The sequence below is a fragment of the Alosa alosa genome, chromosome 10 (assembly GCF_017589495.1).
Source record: "Alosa alosa isolate M-15738 ecotype Scorff River chromosome 10, AALO_Geno_1.1, whole genome shotgun sequence".
Lineage (NCBI taxonomy): Eukaryota > Metazoa > Chordata > Actinopteri > Clupeiformes > Clupeidae > Alosa > Alosa alosa.
In genome coordinates, this window is record NC_063198.1 from 2,173,599 (window position 1) to 2,193,217 (window position 19,619).

Below are 19,619 nucleotides of genomic sequence, written 5' to 3' on the forward strand. Positions count from 1 at the left end.
AATACCAGCAGCTCTATAGAAATGCAGAGCTCTTTACTCAAGAGACTAGTACCCTTCAATTTAGGACACAATACTTTTACACTTGAGACAGTAATTGACTGTTTAAATGACAAGTTATTTAATAGATGGACAAAAAAGCACAAGTGCATCCAACATCTGAGAGCCTGATAATAGCTCCTGGGAGGCAGAATCACACCACAGGTGTTTAAGATAATTATGTTTCAGGACAAATCTATGCTTGTTACCTATTGCAATGTTAAATTGAGATTCAGACACTATTGTTAATCTGTCGTGGAATGAAAGCACCTGAAATGAACTGTCCCAAACCGGATCATTTCACTGACTGCCTATTTGATGAAAGCAGAGAGACTCTTCCAGAATGGCAATAAGGTAAATGATGGAATAACAGAACAAGACTACGCTCTACTGTGACTAACTTTGAGGCTTTTTGAGAGGATAGAAAAACTATTTATTAGAAATGCATTTCAGTGCAGAAACATGTTTAATAAGCGTTTTGAGGTTAAAAGGCATTACATAAACGTAGTATGTTGTTGTTGTTAATCTCTTGATGTGGAATGCCCAGTGTCTCAGTGAGTGCATCAATCTGAATTAGTTTACCATATTATGACCTTAACTAACAGCAAAATGTGTGTGAAAGATAGGGGAAGGAAAAAAGTATTCCATAAAGTATCTTCTGTAGAACAGTAGGTGGCAGTCTCACTTTGTTTTTTATTTTTCTTATCAAGATGTTTGTGTATGGGACATTTAAAGTTGACGCTTACTCACTTTTATTTGATCAAGAGTTGCGTTCACCTCAGTAAATTAAACCAAAAGGTGATTGGATCACAATATTCTCTAATGTGTGAGGATCAGGTTAGGATCAAGTGAAAATATGTTTTTATTAATAACACAAAGTAAACATTACTGTAGTAGCATGTAATAGTCATTCTCCTAAAACCTACATCTTGTGTTGCCGCTACAGATTACATAGACAGGTCAAACATGTGGATATTGATCATGGAGTAAGGTCGCTGTAATGCTACTATAAATACATAATATGGTGCAATCAGGTCTCGTCAAGGGCAAGACTACTGTGAAGTAGCCTCTCTTTCTTTGCCTTTGTCCTTCTTGCCTTTCCTCATTCTATTTCAGTAGGCAATCTATAAAGGTCCCCAGTGTGCTAGGCTGTGGGTTCAATTTCTATGCTGCTGATCAATTGCAACAGAGAATGGAGGTACATCCATTCTCTCTCCCACTCTTAATGTCCATCTGTCCCATGGCATTACAGTGGGGCCCCTCTACATCGAATCCTGATGTGCATACATGCCACAATGAGCATCTATTACAACTGGATGACTCATTTTGCAATTATGAGTTTCCTAAATGTGCTTCAGAATATCTAATGTCAAATGAGTCTGTCCCATTAAAAACACTACAGTGAAAATTAAATAAATTAATTATAATAATAAAAAAACACAGGACGTTGCATGCTTTGGATAAATAATTTAATACCATTACACTTTCAATATATGTGCATTCTCACTAACAGTTAAGAACAAGCTGTCCTTTTCCTTCAAAACAAACAAATGGTAAACATAGTAAAACAATACAAACAGTTCATTGTCAATATATTGCTTTGTGCAACCTAAAATTCCCTTAGCAAACACGGTGGGAGCCTGAGACTGGGAACCCTTTCTGGATTAAATCAAAATTCACATAAAAAAGTATCCACCACTCAACAAGTCAATTCATCATCTCAAAAAAATGCTTTTTCTCCTTCTCTCTTTATCGTACTCATGCACGCACACACACACATACACACACACACACACACACACACACACTATGAACTATACAAAGGATTCCCAAATTCATTTTCATGCAGCCCCCATGCCAAGCCATACTACACTAAAGCACATCAGTGACAGTCAAACTGTAATCAATCTGTGTATTTGCTAATACGTCTTCTGCTGAACAGAGCCTGGGATGTCTTCATGAAGAGCACAAGGTTTATTTGGTGTGGGGAAAAAAACACGGACTGGCACTACCCCAGAATCCCAAAGGAAAGCCAGACAGGGTCATTTGTACATGTAAATGTGCTTGCATGTTGTCCATGGATGTGTGTGTTGTGTGTCACCGTATGAATCACTGTGTGTGTACCTCTGCTTTCCACATCTCTTCAATCGGCTGCCATCCCACACCCATACCAAGCATGTGGAGGGCACGTGTGGCCAATGGCAACACCTTGGCAAACACATTTGATATCACTAATATGAAAGATGTTTGCAGTGTATTGAGAGCCAACAGTTGGATCCAATTGTACACTTAAGATCATAGATGTTAGACCTAAACTGAATTTACTGGATTCCAGTTAAAATGCATGCCAGGGTATGACGATTCAGGTCAGTTAGAAAAAAGTCCCAAAGAACATAAAACATTATTTAACACCATTGAATCCTGAAGATTAATGAGCACCGAGCAGCCACATTAGGAACCAGCCAACAGCTCCACTTCAGCTGGGAAGATACAAATGACATGTAAATGTGCAACATGAAAGAAGATTGACATTGGAAACGCTGATGAATGTGAGGGCTATGTGGATTCACATAATTCTGTAATGAGCTGTGGTTCTTCAAAGGCAGGCCATTTTTCAGACCCACAATCAAGAAGTGGGAGGGCCAGACATGATCAAGTATTTGAGAGATTTGGTGCTCCTCCTGAAGCCGTCCCCTTGATGTGCAGTTTATGACCGTAGTTTGTGTTTCGTTGAGAAAGAGTGCTTTGTTGAGTCAGTAGATTATTGAAGGACTGTATGATGTCAGGAGCTGTGATGGGGAACATGACCCCAGACTGAAGGCAGAACAAGACTCAGGTCTGTTGATTGAGTGGAGCAGGGTTAAGCCTTCTACTGACTGCTGTATCTTCTGGAAATAATCCAGCACTTCCTCTACAAGACCTTCCATCCATAACCTATTATCCATAGATTCCAAGGGGAACCTTAATAGCAACTAAAATGACTTATTCCATCTTGATGTGTGATTACATCAAGTATGTAAATTGAGACAGCCGTCGGACATGGTGTCTTTATACATCGGTATGAGAAGGAAAGAACAGGAAAAGGCGCACACAGGTGTTTACACTGTTACCAGTACAGAGGTTTTTGATTTCCTCCACCCAGGTGAAGGTAAGATCACAAATGGTCATCATTTCAGTTTGTCAGAGATGGAGTTTTTCACGAGAAGGGTGTGTATTACAAGTGACTGTGAAGGGTGTGAATATGAGAAAGTGGTTATATGAGGTCTTTGGAGGTATGTGCTTTGCAGTGTAGTCAGTGCCTATAAGCCGTTGTTGTTTTTTGTGAATGTGTATATGTGCATGTGTGTGTGTGTGTTTGTATCCACATGCATGTGTGCATCATATTTTTCTCTGGATGCTAAGACCCCAGTGGCTTGACATAATCCTCCACACCTGTAATGGTAGCCTTGCAAAAGAAGCAGTCCTTGTTGTTCATCAGATGCTGATTGATGCAGGCTCTAATTGAGGAAGGAAAGGGCAAGAGTGTTTAGGGGGAGAAAAGAAAAACAGAGCACGGGCCAAATACATTTACAAACAAACTCAATCAGCATATAGTAGGGAGTCCAGCAAATTCATGCTTTCATTTCTAGATTGTTTTTTTTTAATCTACAGAATGCCATTAAGATTGAATATAGTCCCTGCACATTGCTAATATAATATGTATACAGCAGACATGTTCATCACTTTTAAGCATCATCTGTATTAAGTATCCGTTTTCTAAATGTTGTGCATGTGTTGTCAAACTCAATGAAGATGTTTCCAGAAGTTGCTTGTGTTTGGTCGGTTTGCATGTGTTTTCTTAATATGCAGTCCATTTGCACCTGTGGGCCACCTTAGGGCAGGCCGATTCTTAACTTGAAATTCTCAGTAGCCATGTGAGTCATGTCTCAGTTAAGTTAGCACTTACATGTATATGCTTAACAAAACAAAGGTTAAATACTGTATATTGTACGGTATGTCTTGAATTTCCCCTGGGGATCAATAAAGTATCTATCTATCTATCTATCTATCTATCTATTGACACCGCTTTCACAAAATATTAATGCCAGTTAATCTATCAGCTTGTCTTAACTGCATTTGAGCCAACTGTGAAGTAGCATTGAATGATCTCTGTCCACACTGAATCCATTAAATATGCCTTTCTATTGTGTCATGTTTCTCATTCAAAATAGCAGAACAGCTGAAGAAAATAGAAACAGGGCGTCCGATAAAACACAAAACACTGCATTGTATCGCGCTGCACATACTGCTTTTCTTGCATCCAGTTGGGACTAGGGATGTAACGGTATGAAAATTTAACCTCACGGTTATAGTGACCAAAATCCTCACGGTTTTCGGTATTATCACGGTATTTCTAAAAGTGTGTTCAATATATTCAGAAAGCACTGATAGGTCTACATAAGCTGAAATAGTTTCAAAAAGTGTCCCGTTCACTTTTTTCTTGGTCATGTTTAATTGTTGATATGTGCTTATATCTTAACTTACCCTACCATAACTTGGAGTTTGCTATTTCTGTTATTTGGATCTAATGAATGAGACCAAAGTTAGCGTTCAAAATAAAACTTTACTGTATTCTCCTGATAACATAAGTGGAATGGATTTCATGTGGACGCAAACATAAAAAGACGCAGAGTGGCTACATGATACAGTGCACATTTTGTGGTAAAAATGTTCTGCCTTTTAAAATCAGGTGTACAACAGAATCAGTAGGGTACTAGTTCTGTTTCATTGTGCCAGGCCTACTGTATGTCAAAAGCAGGTTCGGATTAAGCTGGGAAGGATTAAACACACGGTTTCCACACCGCGGTAATCAACCGTGATAATCATGATATTTGAAAAGAAAACAGTAATTGTTATCATCAACATTTTTATCGCGGTTTACCATTATACCAGTAATCGTTACATCCCTAGTTGGGACGTTCTAATGGAAAACAAAGTCATCAAACTGATTTTGTGTTTCATGTAGTGTTAATTTTGTCACCTATTTTTAATTTAGTCTTAGTCTTAGTCTTGTGACGAAATGTCCTTTTTAGTCTTTGTCATATTTAGTCATTCAAATATCATTTTTGTTAGTCAAGTTTTAGTCAACTAAAAGTCTCGTCATTTTAGTCTTGTTTTAGTCAAAAGAAAACTAAAGCTATCTTAGTCTTTTTTTATAACAAATTATTTCATTCAGTCAGTATGTTTACATGCACAGGTAAGTCGAGCTACAGTTATAGCTCGGCTGGGATTTGACCATAGACAATAAAAGATTTGACTGGACCAATGTCATGATCTTCGTAGACCAGTGTTTCACAAAGTGTGGTCCGGGGAGCACTGGTGGTCCGCAAGCTATCCCAAGTGGTCCACGAAAGCAGGCGTGGTAAAATATAATATAGATGAGTTGTTTGCAATATTGAACCAACTTGTATGTAAATTCAATTTTTCGTATGGACATTCTGGGGATGTCAATTTGTATATGTATGAGAGAAGCTTCAACTTCTGGGTATGTAGCATTGTGGCATAAAGCCTAGGTTGTTAGCTTGCTAACTCTGGCAGAAATCTCTGGTGTTCTTGTTCCATGTAGTTTTGTACAGGGTTGCAGCAGAGAATGTCTAGTTGCAGCAACAGCACGTAGACTAGCCTAGAGGAAAGCTGCTGCGCATGAACCATGAACTCATTCGGAATAAAAAATGTGAAAACGTAACAGCTATTCTGGCTTCTCATTTTTTAGACGAAAATGAAGAGAGATTTTATCTTAGTTTTTATTTCATGCAAAACATTTTAGTCTCGTCTTTTTTGTCAACAATAATGCATCTTAAGATAGTCTTAGTCAGTGTTTCAGGACATTAGTGCAGTCTTGTCATCGTCTCGTCTTAGTCATGGAAAAAAAGGTTGTTGACGAACATTTTTTCTCTAGTCTCGTCTGACGAAATTAACACTAGTTTCATGCAGTTACAGTGATGGCCAAAAGTATTGGCACCCATGCTAAAGTTGACTGAAAAGAGGAATATAAAATCATCTTTTGGAAATTGATCTTAATGCCTTAAGTGATAAATGAGGAAAAATCTAACCTTTAAGGACACCAATTTTCTTAGTGAATGAATGATGTATCATAAATAAATAAATGTTCTTCCTTAAAATACAGGGGTCATAAGTATTCCCACCCCTATGTTAAATTCCCATAGAGACAGGCAGATTTTTATTTTTGAAGGCCAGTTATTTCATGGATCCAGAATACTGTGCATCCTGATAAAGTTTTCCTTGGCCTTTTGAATTAAAATATTTTCATTATACCCTTCACCATACCTAGAGATGGCATGGTGTTATTAGTTAGCCTATTAGCTGGTTTGATTTGCATTGAGCTCAATGAGCATCAAACCAGCTAATAGGCTAACTGAAATAACACCCATGCCAATCTCTAGGTATGGTGAAGGGTATGTGATGATGTGGGGCTATTTTAATTCCAAAGGCCAAGGTAACTTTATCTGAGTAGTTCCAACTTCCAACTATCCGTATCCATTCCAACATCTTTGGAGCAGAGTGATATTTTATATCCATTAAATTAGAATTAGTCAAACACAAACACAAAAGCAGTGGGGTTGGAATACTCACATATAGATATATCTGTATGTATGCGTGAGTGTGTGTGTGTGTACTCACTTGCAAGACTTGTGTGAGCAGGGCTTGAAGATGGCAGAGATTGAGTGTGCATAGCAGATGGGACACAGGTCCTCCTCGCTAGTGGGCTGTGGGACCACACAATCAAAAGCACAACATTACAACTGGAACACACTTATTGGAATAGATGAGAAAGTGGCATACTGTGAAGCTATCTCAATCCCCGAACCATACTCTGTGCGTCAAAAGGCAACAACTTGTAAAATTTGTCTCTGTGGGTTGACACAACAGTTCATAAATATCATATTGAAATGACTGCAATTTACAGGTGATGATGGTGGTGGTGGTGGTGGTGGTAGTATCCACAAGTGGTAACAACTGGTCTCTGCAAGACGCTGTGGATAAAATTGTTATCTAAATACATACATAAAGAAAAAAAGAAAATACATTAAAACAATGTTGATGTCAATGTTATTTCGAAGACATACGTAACATGGAATGGTGAAAAAAAAAGTCAGAAATAACTGAGTGACAAGGGCAGCTGGTTAGTGATATTACAAGCATCCCTTACAAGCTCCATGACACTCCAAAACTTTGGTGTTAGTTTTAGTGCTAAGGAGGATTGTACCCTTTATCAAAATATTGAGGGCCACATGTATCAATCTTTGAGTACAACTTGCCATAAATCTATGTGTACATTCTTTGTGTACAGGGGATTTGTCAGTTATCAAATACCACACAAATTATACACATTCTCTTCATGAATCTGAAAATCAGTGTAACATCATGTGCATATGAACACACTTCATGTCCACCTTAAATTGGTTGGATTGGCTTGTAAATCTTCCAAGTAAACCTCCCCTTGGAGAACATGCCTAAAGCTGAACTTGAAATGTGGGCACAGTGAACAGTGCTGTGGGCACAGAAACCTGACTGAAAGTGATCAAAATAGCCATTTGATGTTAAGAAGGTGGTCATTTCAGACACAGGAGTGGTGTTAAATCCCTTGTGCTGTAGATATAGGAATTCCCTCTGGCCAACCAACAACTAAGCCTACTTACCATTACACAACATGATGCAACAACAATGCACATTTGGCTTGCGGCAGTAGCAAACACAGGTTGTACCCCAGGATTCATAATGGACGATCTTCATGGATTGCCATTAGCCTAAATGCCCAACCAAAGAACCAAAACGAAAAGATCAACAAAGCAACCTTCATGCGCAAGCATTGCCAAGGTCCAATGCTAATAATTTATCTGATACAGAACTGTGCAATTGTTCTATTGCATACTTATCTGGAATAGACTAATTTTTGTTACAAAATGACTTTCTTCGAGGTAGTGCTTCTTTAGGGAACTCATATGGTGTAATTAACCATTTCCAAAGACCATTTCATTTGTGTGGTCAGTGACCTTCATGTGTGTTATTAATGATGGTAACGGTCTGGCACAAGTCTCCTGGAACAGGGAGATCTGATATGCAATTTAATGAGACCTTTTACGACAGGATTATAATGAACAATTTGAATACCAATGTGTGAAGTTTCTTGGCATTACATTTTTTGCATAACCAAAGCAAAACAATTAATCACAAAGTATATTGCCAAAGTGTCATGTTAATGTTTTGTTAAGTTTAGTTATTCTCAGAGGAATGAGTCAAGAAGTGGCCAGCGAAATCAAGAAATCCTTCCACTGTGTTACAGATGTCAAACTAGACAGAAACAGTAAGAAAGAGTAAGGTTAACACTGAGTAACTCATAATGATGCCATTTGACATTATACATTATAAAATCATATCATGCATGCAGTCAAAAGTTATTTGATGCCAAATTCCCATACCTATATTTCTTACTTATTTATTACTTACTTTTCTTCAAATAACATTTACATTAGATATGCTATGTACTTAATTCCCTCTTTTAGCATCCTGATCATGTATAATGTTGTAAAAGTGGTGAATCATTATATCGTAACTCTATTTTATCTGTTGCTTTATCTGCAAATAGACAAGCTGGGCTCATTCCATCTTTTCAAACTCCCTCTGGAACTGCTGCAGACTTTCTTTGTGCATCAATCTATCAGTTTATTCCACCTCTGACTGCAGTGCACAGATTGTTGCACTTGCTGGCTAATGCTACTGTCTGTCCACTCCCATTAATGCACCAGCAGCTTTGAGGAGACTGCTGTGTAAACCACTCCCTGACATACTCTCACTCTTCAGTCTTTCTTATGGCTCTCAAAACTACTTTCTGGCAACAGAGGGCACTCAGAAGCTTTCCACAGCAGGAGAGTACCACAAAGATACTTAGCTTCCTAGTAGGGCTGAAACAAAAAAAAATATTGAGGAAAATTATCTGCCTCGAAGCTTCTTTTAATTCCCATCACTGGTGTTATGTGGCCTGCTCAGCTCAGGATTATTGCTTCACATGGACTGTTATTACTGACACGCACACCACTTTCAGAATTAAGTTGGCGAGATGACAGAGAGCCAAGAAACTGTAAAAGGCAGAGAATGTCCAAAGTTTTGGGATTATTTCAAACGTAGAAAAGACAAGGTGCAATGTGTCCACTTCAAAGCAGAACTGGCGTACCACAACAGCACGTCAACGATGATTCAACTTCTGAGACGAAAGCATCCAGTTGTTAACACCAGGTCACCAAGCGTAGCCGACACAAGACAACGTAAACATTGATGTTAGCTGATTTAATTTATTAGCTAGTTAGAACGTACAGTATTTGTAGCGGCTGTAGCCTAATGTCGTGAGTTGATATATGTTGTGGAAATTTTAAGTAGTAAACTAATTCATGTAAAATTGCAAGGGAAAATCTCTCATGTGCGCACACGCGCAAACACATAGGTTAGGCCACCTCACCTATCACCTACCCCAGACATAATTATTATAGCCCTTACATAAAAACTGCATTAATTCAAGTGTCAAAACTGCAGCTTTCTGAGTATCAAAACTGCAGTTTTGGAGAAAATATCTGCAGTTCTTATGCAGGAAATACAGTATTTAGGACACAAAAAAACGGCATTGTACTAAATATAGCCTACTGTCCTTTACTGCAGATAATGCAGTATTTTGGATATGAAAAATACTAAAGTAGCCTACTGCATTGTATTGTAGTATAACTGCACTGTAAAAACGGCAGTTATTTGGTAGTAATGGTATGCTGCAGATGCACAAATCTACAAAAAACAGATATACAGTATTAAATTACTTTGAAGTGACTAGGGCTAGTTTACAGCATGACGTGTTGTGCATATTAATAAATTGCACTTAATAACGCAAAATTATTTTTTATCCGATTACTCGATTAATCAATGAAATAATCGCTAAAATACTCGATTCCAAAAAGAATCGATAGCTGCAGCCCTACTTCCTAGAGATTCCACAGCTGACAGGTGACATTTCTGGAGATAAGAGCCTAAGAACCTTTGGGCTGAATGATATTTACCAGGAGTCAAAAAGTATCAGAGGGCTTCAGGCATGGCACTGTGGTACCAGGAAGAGCTCAATACCGCATTGCCATTGTTTGCAAATGAATGAATACAAAGTCTACCATATCATTGGGTTTCATGTAACAGTCTAAAATAGATTGCAATTATATAACTGAATGAAGGACATACAGGAACTCAGGAGCTTGTACTCTAAAAGGTAACTGTTAGCCAGTTACAGTGCAGTGCAAACATTGTGGGGGACCCCATCCTCAGCGAGAACAAACTGTACTGTAAATCTGATTTATGTGTTTCATGTGAAGTCTGGTAGATATGTGTCAGTGCAGCACATGTAACACATTTGTTGTGGAGAGAACAATGGCAACTCTTCTCAAGGCAAGACTAGCTCTGCAAAAAAAGGTTTTATCTGCAGGGTCAAAACGGGTGGAAATAGTGAACAACTTTCCGGAACGCTGTCTAGGAACCACAATAACTACAAAAATATTAGTCATTCCATAACATGAAGGAAATAAGAGCACATGTCTATAGTGGAAATTGCACCATTTTTGCTCACAAAAATACAAACAAGGCACCTCTTTTAACAGCACTAGAGACTACACAACTCCAAACGTCACAGAGCAGATATAGAAAAAGCATTAGAGAACATAAAGCAACAGTGATTGTGGCAGTGAAGTTGTGTACACACAAAGACTGTACTTTCAGCTTAGCAGACAGAAAAGGTCAGGCTGACAAACAATTACTAGTAATTTGAGACCCCCAGAGCATCCCTGTGATTTAGTAATGGCCCTCTGACTACCACCCTTTTTCCTCACAGCCCTGTCACTTGCATCTGCATCACTAGTGCACAGAATCACATGAATTCAAATAAACAAAATCAAATCCTACAAATCTTATCCAAATCCGAAGGACACAATATGATTACTCCAATGTGTGTTCACAACCAGACGTGTGTATAACTACAAAGATAGTGTAATAATTTAAAGGTGCAATCCTCAACCCTGCTGAAAGACAATATATTAGTAATATATTAATTCAACAGCCAATCAAGTACACTCCTCCCTTCAGGTCACCTGAGATACGGTTGATGGCTAACAGGTAACTCAAGGCCACCGTGCTACAACGCCCCAAGCAAGCAAATGGTTTGGGGACCCCTAGGGGAGTTCTGGACATGTCTCCTGCACAAAACCATAGATTTTTAGGGGGTTCTCACAGAATTGTCTTTGCTATGGAATCAGTTATACTAAGATGTCCTCTTACAGACAGAGAAACATGCGTTGCCTTCACTGTGTAGGGAAAAAAAATAATGCTGCATACTTATGCATGCACACCAGCAGAATTTTAGGTGTACTGGAGCGACCAATGAAAATGTTGTACTGGACAGATTTTTGGTGAAGCATGCCTGCATTGTAATAATTTGCAATGGCATGTTTACAATTCAATATTATATTAAATCTTTTAATTATGACAATTTAGTTTGAACACTAAGAGTTTAAATACTTTCAGAACATAATTTGAATTTGCGCTCGAACCAAAAAAGTTGTGAGTGTAATTATCAGCACATATCAGAATTCCCTTTGGTATGAGTGGTTCAGAAGACACAAACTTATGAGTATTACCTGCCCCACAAAAGCTTTGGGGTATGTTAGCTGTCCTACAGTAGGAGTGCATGAATGCAAATAGCTATTCAGTTTGACCCCTATCTTTTATATTGTATTTTCATCACATTGAGCTGTTTTGAATAATGTATGCAATGGATTACTACTGTCACTGCAAACCAAAACTACAGATCCTCACAAACTCCCCTGTTAGGCACACAGCCTTCAGAAACACTCTACTCCATTTCCACCATCCCAGGGGAGTTCATTAGACAGTTGCTTCTAGCTGAGATTCACCAGATCGAGGTCAAGTGAAGAACAAGCCATATAACACAGGACAATATAGTTTTATAACCTTCCTGGTGGAAAACCATAGTAAAAAATACTGTGATCCACCACACAGATATAAGAGCCTGAATCAGATGAATCATTATAGGGCTGTAGATAAATTCTGTGAAACTGTACACATTACCATTAAAGAGTTTGGGGACACTTAGAAATGTCCCTTCCACTCTATTACAGACAGAATGACAGCTAACTGCCTCTTCATAGTTCTTGCATAGTTTGGAGCTGTGCTTTTGGGTTACTGTCCTCTTTTAGGAGGGCATTGGCTTCAATCAATCACCATCAACAGGGTATGGCATGACAATGCAAAATGGAGTTATAGTCTTCCTTCAAGATTTTATCCTATTCAAAATCACCCATTTCACCACCACCACCAAAGCAATCCCCAGACCACCAAACTGCCTCCTCCACAAGCAGCCCTCCATCATTTCTTGTGTGTGATTGGAACACCTAAGATTTGTCTGTCTATAACAGCAGAGTTGGTGTTCGATTTGAGGCGACACTATACGTGAATAAGCACACAGGGCTTTAAAGTGTACTGACAGAAGTAAGCCATCTGAGTGTTAGTCCTTAGACACACCTGTCTGGGACTGAGAGGATAAAATTAAGTGACACTGTACTCACTGCTGTACAGGCTGCTGCCTGCTTAGATTCCTCTGTCAGAAAGGCCAACATCTGTTCCACCTTCTGTTCCTCCTCTGCACTGATGTAATCAGCATCTAGAAAATTAAACACACAAAACACAGGTTTAAACAAGAGATGGCCAAATCACAAGACTCTTACATCACATGTGATGAAAACAATAGAGCGACTGAAAACAATGGAGCGACTGGTCTTAGGTATGCTCAGACCCCAGGTACGCCATGCACTAGACCCGTTACAGTTTGCATACCAGGAGAAAGTGGGCGTGGACGATGCCATCACTTATCTTCTACACAGGACACATTCTCACCTAGACAAGGGGAAAAGTGCTGTGAGAATCATGTTCTTTGATTTCTCAAGTGCTTTTAACACCATCCAACCCCTCAGACTGGGAGACAAGCTCTTTGCAGATGGGTGTGGACGCCACCTGGTAACCTGGATTGCAGATTACCTGACCGAATGCACCACAGTTCGTCAGACTGAAGAACTGTCTCTCTGACACTGTGATCAGCAGCACCGAGCCACAGGGAACTGTGCTCTCTCCAGTCCTGTTCACCCTGTACACATCTGACTTCTGCTACAACACCGAGTCATGCCACATGCAGAAGTTTTCTGACGATACTGCAATTGTGGGGTGTATCAGGGACGAGCAAGAGGAGGAGTACAGGAGCCTGGTGGAGGACTTTGTGCAATCTCAATCATCTTCAACTCAACACTTCAAAGACCAAGGAGATGGTGGTGGATGTCCGCAGGTCCAAGCACACTCTGCTACCAGTCTCCATTGATGGGGTCAATGTGGAGGTGGTAAGCACCTACAAGTATTTGGGTCTCCACCTGGACAATAAACTGGACTGGTCAGCCAACACTGACGCACTCTACAAGAAAGGGCAGAGCAGGCTGTACTTCCTGAGGAGGCTGCGGTCCTTCAATGTGTGCAGCAAGCTCCTCAGGATGTTCTACCAGTCTGTTGTTGCCAGCGTCCTCTTCTATGCAGTGGTATGCTGGGGGGGAAGCACAAAGAAGAAGGATGCTGGGCGAATTGACAGGCTGGTAAGGAAAGCTGGCTCTGTAGTGGGAGCTGAACTGGAGTGCATCACTTCACTATCTGACAAAAGGCCCCTGAACAAACTGATCAACATCTTGGACAATGAGTGTCACCCATTCCACAGCACTATTGTTAAGCAGAAGAGCCTGATCAGCTGGAGACTTTGCTCACTGCCTTGCACAACAGACATACTGAGGAAGTCATTTGTCCCCAGGGCCATTGAACTGTTCAATGCTTCACTTAAGGGAAGAGGAGAGATAGACTTCTCTGCATAGTCTGTCTGCCTCTTCACCCCCTCCATGTTTGGATACTGTCTGTCCACTTGCCACTTTTTACCACTGTCTTTATGCCTCACTGTTTGCGTGCTATATTAGCACATTAGCACATTTGCATAACCCCTCCCTCCATGCCATAGCCGAACTGTGGCCACACTTATACCTTTTCTTAAAATAGTTATATATATATAGATATATAGACTCTATTCTTGCACTGTTGCACTGTTGGACTTACTCATTTGCACTATCACCATGACCACTATCACCATTGCACTATCACCATGACACTCACTCACACAGAGCACCTTACCTTACTATGCACAGAGAATCACAGGCTCAGTCCCTGCCTCAGTCATTGCAAGCGCCTCTTGATTGATTAATCACCACTATGTGGATGCTGTTCTTAGAATTTATTTAGATTTAGAAGTGTTAGTTAGTATAATTTGTATTTTAGTATATTCTTTATCTTCTACTGTAGTTGTAGTTGTGTTTTTATATTATATACTTTTAATTACTTTTTCTGCTGTTAGTGAATGTGTGTGTGTTGTCTGTATGCTACTGAGACCTTGAATTTCCCCTGGGGATCAATAAAGTATCTATCTATCTATCTATCTATCTATCTATCTATCTATCTACTTTTGCTCACAGACAGGAATATAGGCTAATGACTGAGCTGGCATATTCATGATGTAAACTTAAAAGCATCTCATCAACAATTAGTACAACAATAAACACAGGAGATGGAACTTTGTGTGAAAGTCTTCCTTGAATTACATTTAAGATGACTATGTCCTTCTCACACAGCTTCCTTAAAGCTGGCAGTAGAGGCTTGATAATTGGCTTGGCGTTGCCACAGGGATAGATGGCCTTCTGTTAAAGCTCATCATCATGCTGCTGGGCTGGGAGAAGCAGGCTGATAATTAGCACTCCCTGAGAGGAGCTCCTCAGCTAACACTAGCCACCCAGCTCTCATCCTCTTCTCTCAATTCCTCCAGCTCTCATTCCCTGTCTAATTTCACGCCTGTCTAGTCTCAGAGCCACCAAATTTCCCTTGACATTGGCACTCATCACAGTTACAGCAAGCGATACTGCTTGTCGATCAGAGCCACAAGAAGCAGAAGATGTGTGAGTAAATCTTGCAATGGGTAGATCATAAAGTGGCTTTTTCTGGATAAAGGATTTCCATCAATCTGGGAGCAGTGTCAGGCCTACACAAGGATCTTGCTGGCCAGAGGCCCAGATACCAAGGGCATCAGCATAGCACAACATCCAACCATGTTTCTACTCGACATGAAAAAAAACTAGTGATAATTATTACATATATTTTTCAGTTTTATACATTTCATCTTACTTGTGCTGTTTCATAAATCACTAACAGAAAATTGCTGATGACAACTCCAAGTCTGTTGCATCAGTTAGGAGGACGCAGCCCTAGGTACATAAGGCCCTTTCACACTGGCAAAATCGCCGCGATTTTATGTACCAGAATCGCGGAACGACTGTCCCTTTCACATAAACCGAGGCGGAACAGCGGGACAAAGTGTCTCGCCAAATTTACTACCAAGCCCCTAGACATTTTGCCGAAGTTTTTCGTTCCGCCACCAGTGTGAATGGGTCAAGGCGGAGGGGGGAATCTGGGCGGGCATTTCAATGCTATGTCCAGCCCACCACAGGAGGTTGCAAATAAATCTAACTGATTAAAAGCAGCAATAGCAGAGACAGCACAGTATGTCAATCTATAAATTCACAAAGTCTCCTGTCATTCAATGCCTGCTAGAGTTGACTGTAGCTTGGAATGCAATCCATAATAGGCTATCCTAAAATCCAGCGATAAAACAATTGCATGAACTCATGAGCGTCTGTCTGCCCTATATGTATATCCTCTGATTGTAATGCTTACAGATATCTAGGCGATATTTGTAACATTTATTTTGTATTTGGCCTGTTATAAAATCATGTAGACTTATTGAACAATTTAAACACATTAGGAACCGCAAAGTTGGAGACATGCATAAAGACATTGCTGCAAATTTAAAACCGGATTACTCTGGAATGGCTAACTGTGCAGGGGAATGCTTTACACTTTTATGTTCAGTAAGGTCTGCTGTTTATTCTGATATATGGTTTGTCATGTGTTGAGGGAAAGTTCGCGAAGTATTCCACCAAGATGAATGGGTAGGGAGACGGGCGCAAAAAATATGATTAAATTAAAGTTACTTTTCTCGCGAACCGTTTAGCCTACCACAACAACTAACCACTAACATCGTTTAAAGGCTGAGAAAAAGCTCTTTCGTGTGATACATGTGATGTCTGTGATGAATAGGCTACTTCGCAAGTAGTTCAGCAAATTTGGGTGGGACAGAAATACCTTTACAGAGCAGCAGTTCTGGCCATATCGGCTCTGGCTCACATGATGTACTGCTTTAAATGCATTATCGCTTCACTACCCAACACGCGAACAAGAAAGAAAAGAAAAAAGAAACCAATGTGCTTATGTCGCAATTTCCGATAGGCCCAGGCCTAGAGAAAAGACAGCTATGGTATCCTAACAATTAGTATTTGCTTTGCCTACACTGCTATTTGGTTGTCCCAAACTTTGAGACGATCCATACACGCATTAACTGAATCTTATAAACCGAACGGCGATGTTGAGTGACAGGATGCAATGCCTAATAATCTCACTGCCTTCGGCATAACTGCTAACAGTGCGCCTAGGTCTACTGTTAAACACCTGAAAAATATTAAGCTGCTGTTTTCTTTTCATGACGAGCACTAGGCCTGGCCTACGCTTGAATGATTTATGACTGAATGGAACGTTGCGTTTTTAATGAACTGGTTATTACGCCATGTGACAAAGTTTACACTAATCATCATCGTCTAATGTATCCTTATGTTGAGATATCCATTCTCTTTGCCCTAGGCTATCATTTGTGCGCGAAGCATGTTTCAATTAAGACAGTACACAAGCTATTTTTATTGTTGTAATATTGAATTATTTCATGAATACATTGTATGCACAGTACATTGTACGGCCAACGCAAGAGGCAACTCTTCTCTTCAATTTCCCTTCCAAATTACGTTTTATTGTCTGAAGACATCTATTGCAAGAATTTAACATTCTAACAGCAACAGCAAAGCAAATGCAAGCTGACCAAAGTGCAGTCGGTTCTCCCGCCATGGTTTTTGAAATCACACACCTGCTGTATCTAAAGGCCCACGCACATAAGGCCTGCTACGACTATCACTCTACACGCCCTCTGTTGCACGTCACAATTTAATTTACTATAGCTGATATACTCGCTTTCAGACACAAAAAGACGGCAAAAAGACGTCCTCTCTTCCCGCAAATTTAGCGTGATCTCTGTCTGAAAAGGCCTATAGTCTCATGGGGCTGGTAGAATGTCCCATACTTATTACAGCTTCTTTCTATAACCCAAGGCTGCTTCATCTGCTGTCTGGGAAGGAACAGATGGGCCCAATCACACATGCTCGGTTTCATATGCAGTGATATTTTTTTTAATTGTCAAGGACAAAACCTGTATTTTTTCTAAGAAAAGGCCTTTGACTAGAAAAGGTCTTTGACTAACGGGTAGGAGATTCTACTGAGAATGCCAGTTGGAAGGTTGCTGCACCTGTTATCTCGACATCCTTCCACACACTTGTACAGATATTAAGGATCAGGGTTTTCCCACGGCATGACAACTATTCACCACCTTTTGGACAACTCCCATTTAATGATAGCTGTCTAAAATGATCAATTTGAGGTGGGAATAACTACGAGCACCCCCATAGTTGTAATTATAATAATGTAGACACAGTGGCGTGCACAAAAAAGGGCAGGGGTGAAAAACCAAAGGGCCATGTCATAACAAGCCCTTAAATGATGACTTCTGGAGGGTTTTGTGGAAATATGACATAACCTTGCTGTGAACAAAATATGCCAATTACAAAGCATGATTATCACATCACAGCATGAACTGTGTTATTAAACTTAGGGGCCTCAATCAGATACCAGGGGTGAATAACATAGCCCATGGCATATGATTGAGGGGCCCAATTAAGACATATCACGTAACCCGTGTGAGAGACCCTGCATCACAGTCCTCCTACATTTAGACAGATCAGGATCCATATCTTGGGTTGGTCTCACTTTTTGTCCGTTATGAGATAGGGGTGAGGGTGTGCAGTGACATGACTGCTCGTGTTATTCATGTAACACTGAATGCCCTGGCCTAAAGTGCCCATTGAACATGAAAATATGGACAGTGCAAATGAGAACACCAACATGTCAGCTAGATATTAGCCTAACTGATCTGCCTCTTGCAGAAATACAGAAAAAATGTCATGGCACTGACTTTGGGAAAAACTGGTTTGGGGGCATATGGTAAGGAATATTGTAGGGCACTACATCTCATTTTACTGGGATTTGTTCCTTTCCATTGCAAGGGCACTTCATAGCGCCACAGTGATGTCTAAGAGGGCACTTTATGATTTGTATTTCTTCCACTGCAGGGGCAACCATTAGGAAACATAGGAAACTTCCCTAAATTGATGCAAATATGGACTCTGAAGAAGATGCATGGGCGCCAAAACGTTAGTCGGTTTGCACTAGGCTAATAAAAATCACTTAAAGCGTTGTGCGCTCCGGTCCTGCTCCTTGGTTCTTGTTAGACCTTGGGCCTCCTCTATGGATGCCCTTTACTTCACTGCATCATATTTAATCTACTAGAGCAGGGGTTTTCAACAGATTATGAACGAGGGACCACCATTCTGAGTAATTAGGCTATGGTGTGTATGTCAAATTTAGTGCCTAACAGGGATCACACTGACTAGTGGCAAGCAGCAGGTTTCCTATTGTTCCTATTGTTCCCTATAGTTTGGCAGAGGAACGTTGGCAGTGCTAGCATAACGCTAGCATTGAACAAGCTGAGCGTTGAACTTGGTTAAACTTTCAAAGCGCAACCCGAGCGTATTCAATTGTCAGTTTTGAACAAGATAGAACTTGTTATGGAGCATTGTGTTACGCTTACCGCTGCCGCTTGGTTGTTTCCAGTGTGATCCCCGCCTAAGAACGTGAGAGTAATTAGGCTTCAGTCTCTAGGTTTTAGGCTAGTGGAACATAGTGCATAATGGATAAGAATATGTGGATGCAATTCATTATGTTTTCTATGTAATTAGTTAAAATAAATGTTCAAAAACCTAAACAAGTGGAGGACAATATTTTCATATGATGAACTAGAACACAGTAGTCAGGCAGTAGTGGTAAGTTTCTCTGATGTTGTTATTTTATTTGTAAATTAATAGCTTAATGATATGACACGAATTATTGATTTCAGGCCCACAGTCAAACACAGTTGCTTTATGAGTGACATGGTATCGATGCAATAGAAAAGGGAGACATGCACACCATGGGGTTTGAAGGTGCTGTGCTGCTTGCTTTTTAATGAGCCACTTTAGGATAGCATTAGGGATAGATGAAAGTTAGCAAGCTAGCGAAATAGAAACTGATTGTGTCACTTAAATGAGTGTCCAACAAGTTAACACTCCCTGCTGACAAAATTTGCAAACTCCACTGTGAAA

At 40.0% G+C, this 19,619-nt stretch overlaps 1 protein-coding gene across 4 annotated transcripts in view; it reads right to left on the reverse strand.

Moving 5' to 3' along the window:
* Window positions 1–1,488: 1,488 nt before the first annotated feature.
* Window positions 1,489–19,619, reverse strand: part of LOC125302683 (E3 ubiquitin-protein ligase RNF123) — a 120,557-nt gene continuing 102,426 nt past the window's right edge. For all 4 annotated transcript variants that reach the window (XM_048256013.1, XM_048256012.1, XM_048256014.1 and 1 more), the window contains 3 exons: window positions 12,702–12,796; window positions 6,718–6,803; window positions 1,489–3,533 (listed from right to left, as the gene is read on the reverse strand). In XM_048256013.1, coding sequence (XP_048111970.1) covers window positions 3,434–3,533; window positions 6,718–6,803; window positions 12,702–12,796 — 281 coding nt within the window. In that variant the 3' untranslated portion in view covers window positions 1,489–3,433. The remainder of the gene's footprint in view (window positions 3,534–6,717; window positions 6,804–12,701; window positions 12,797–19,619) is intronic.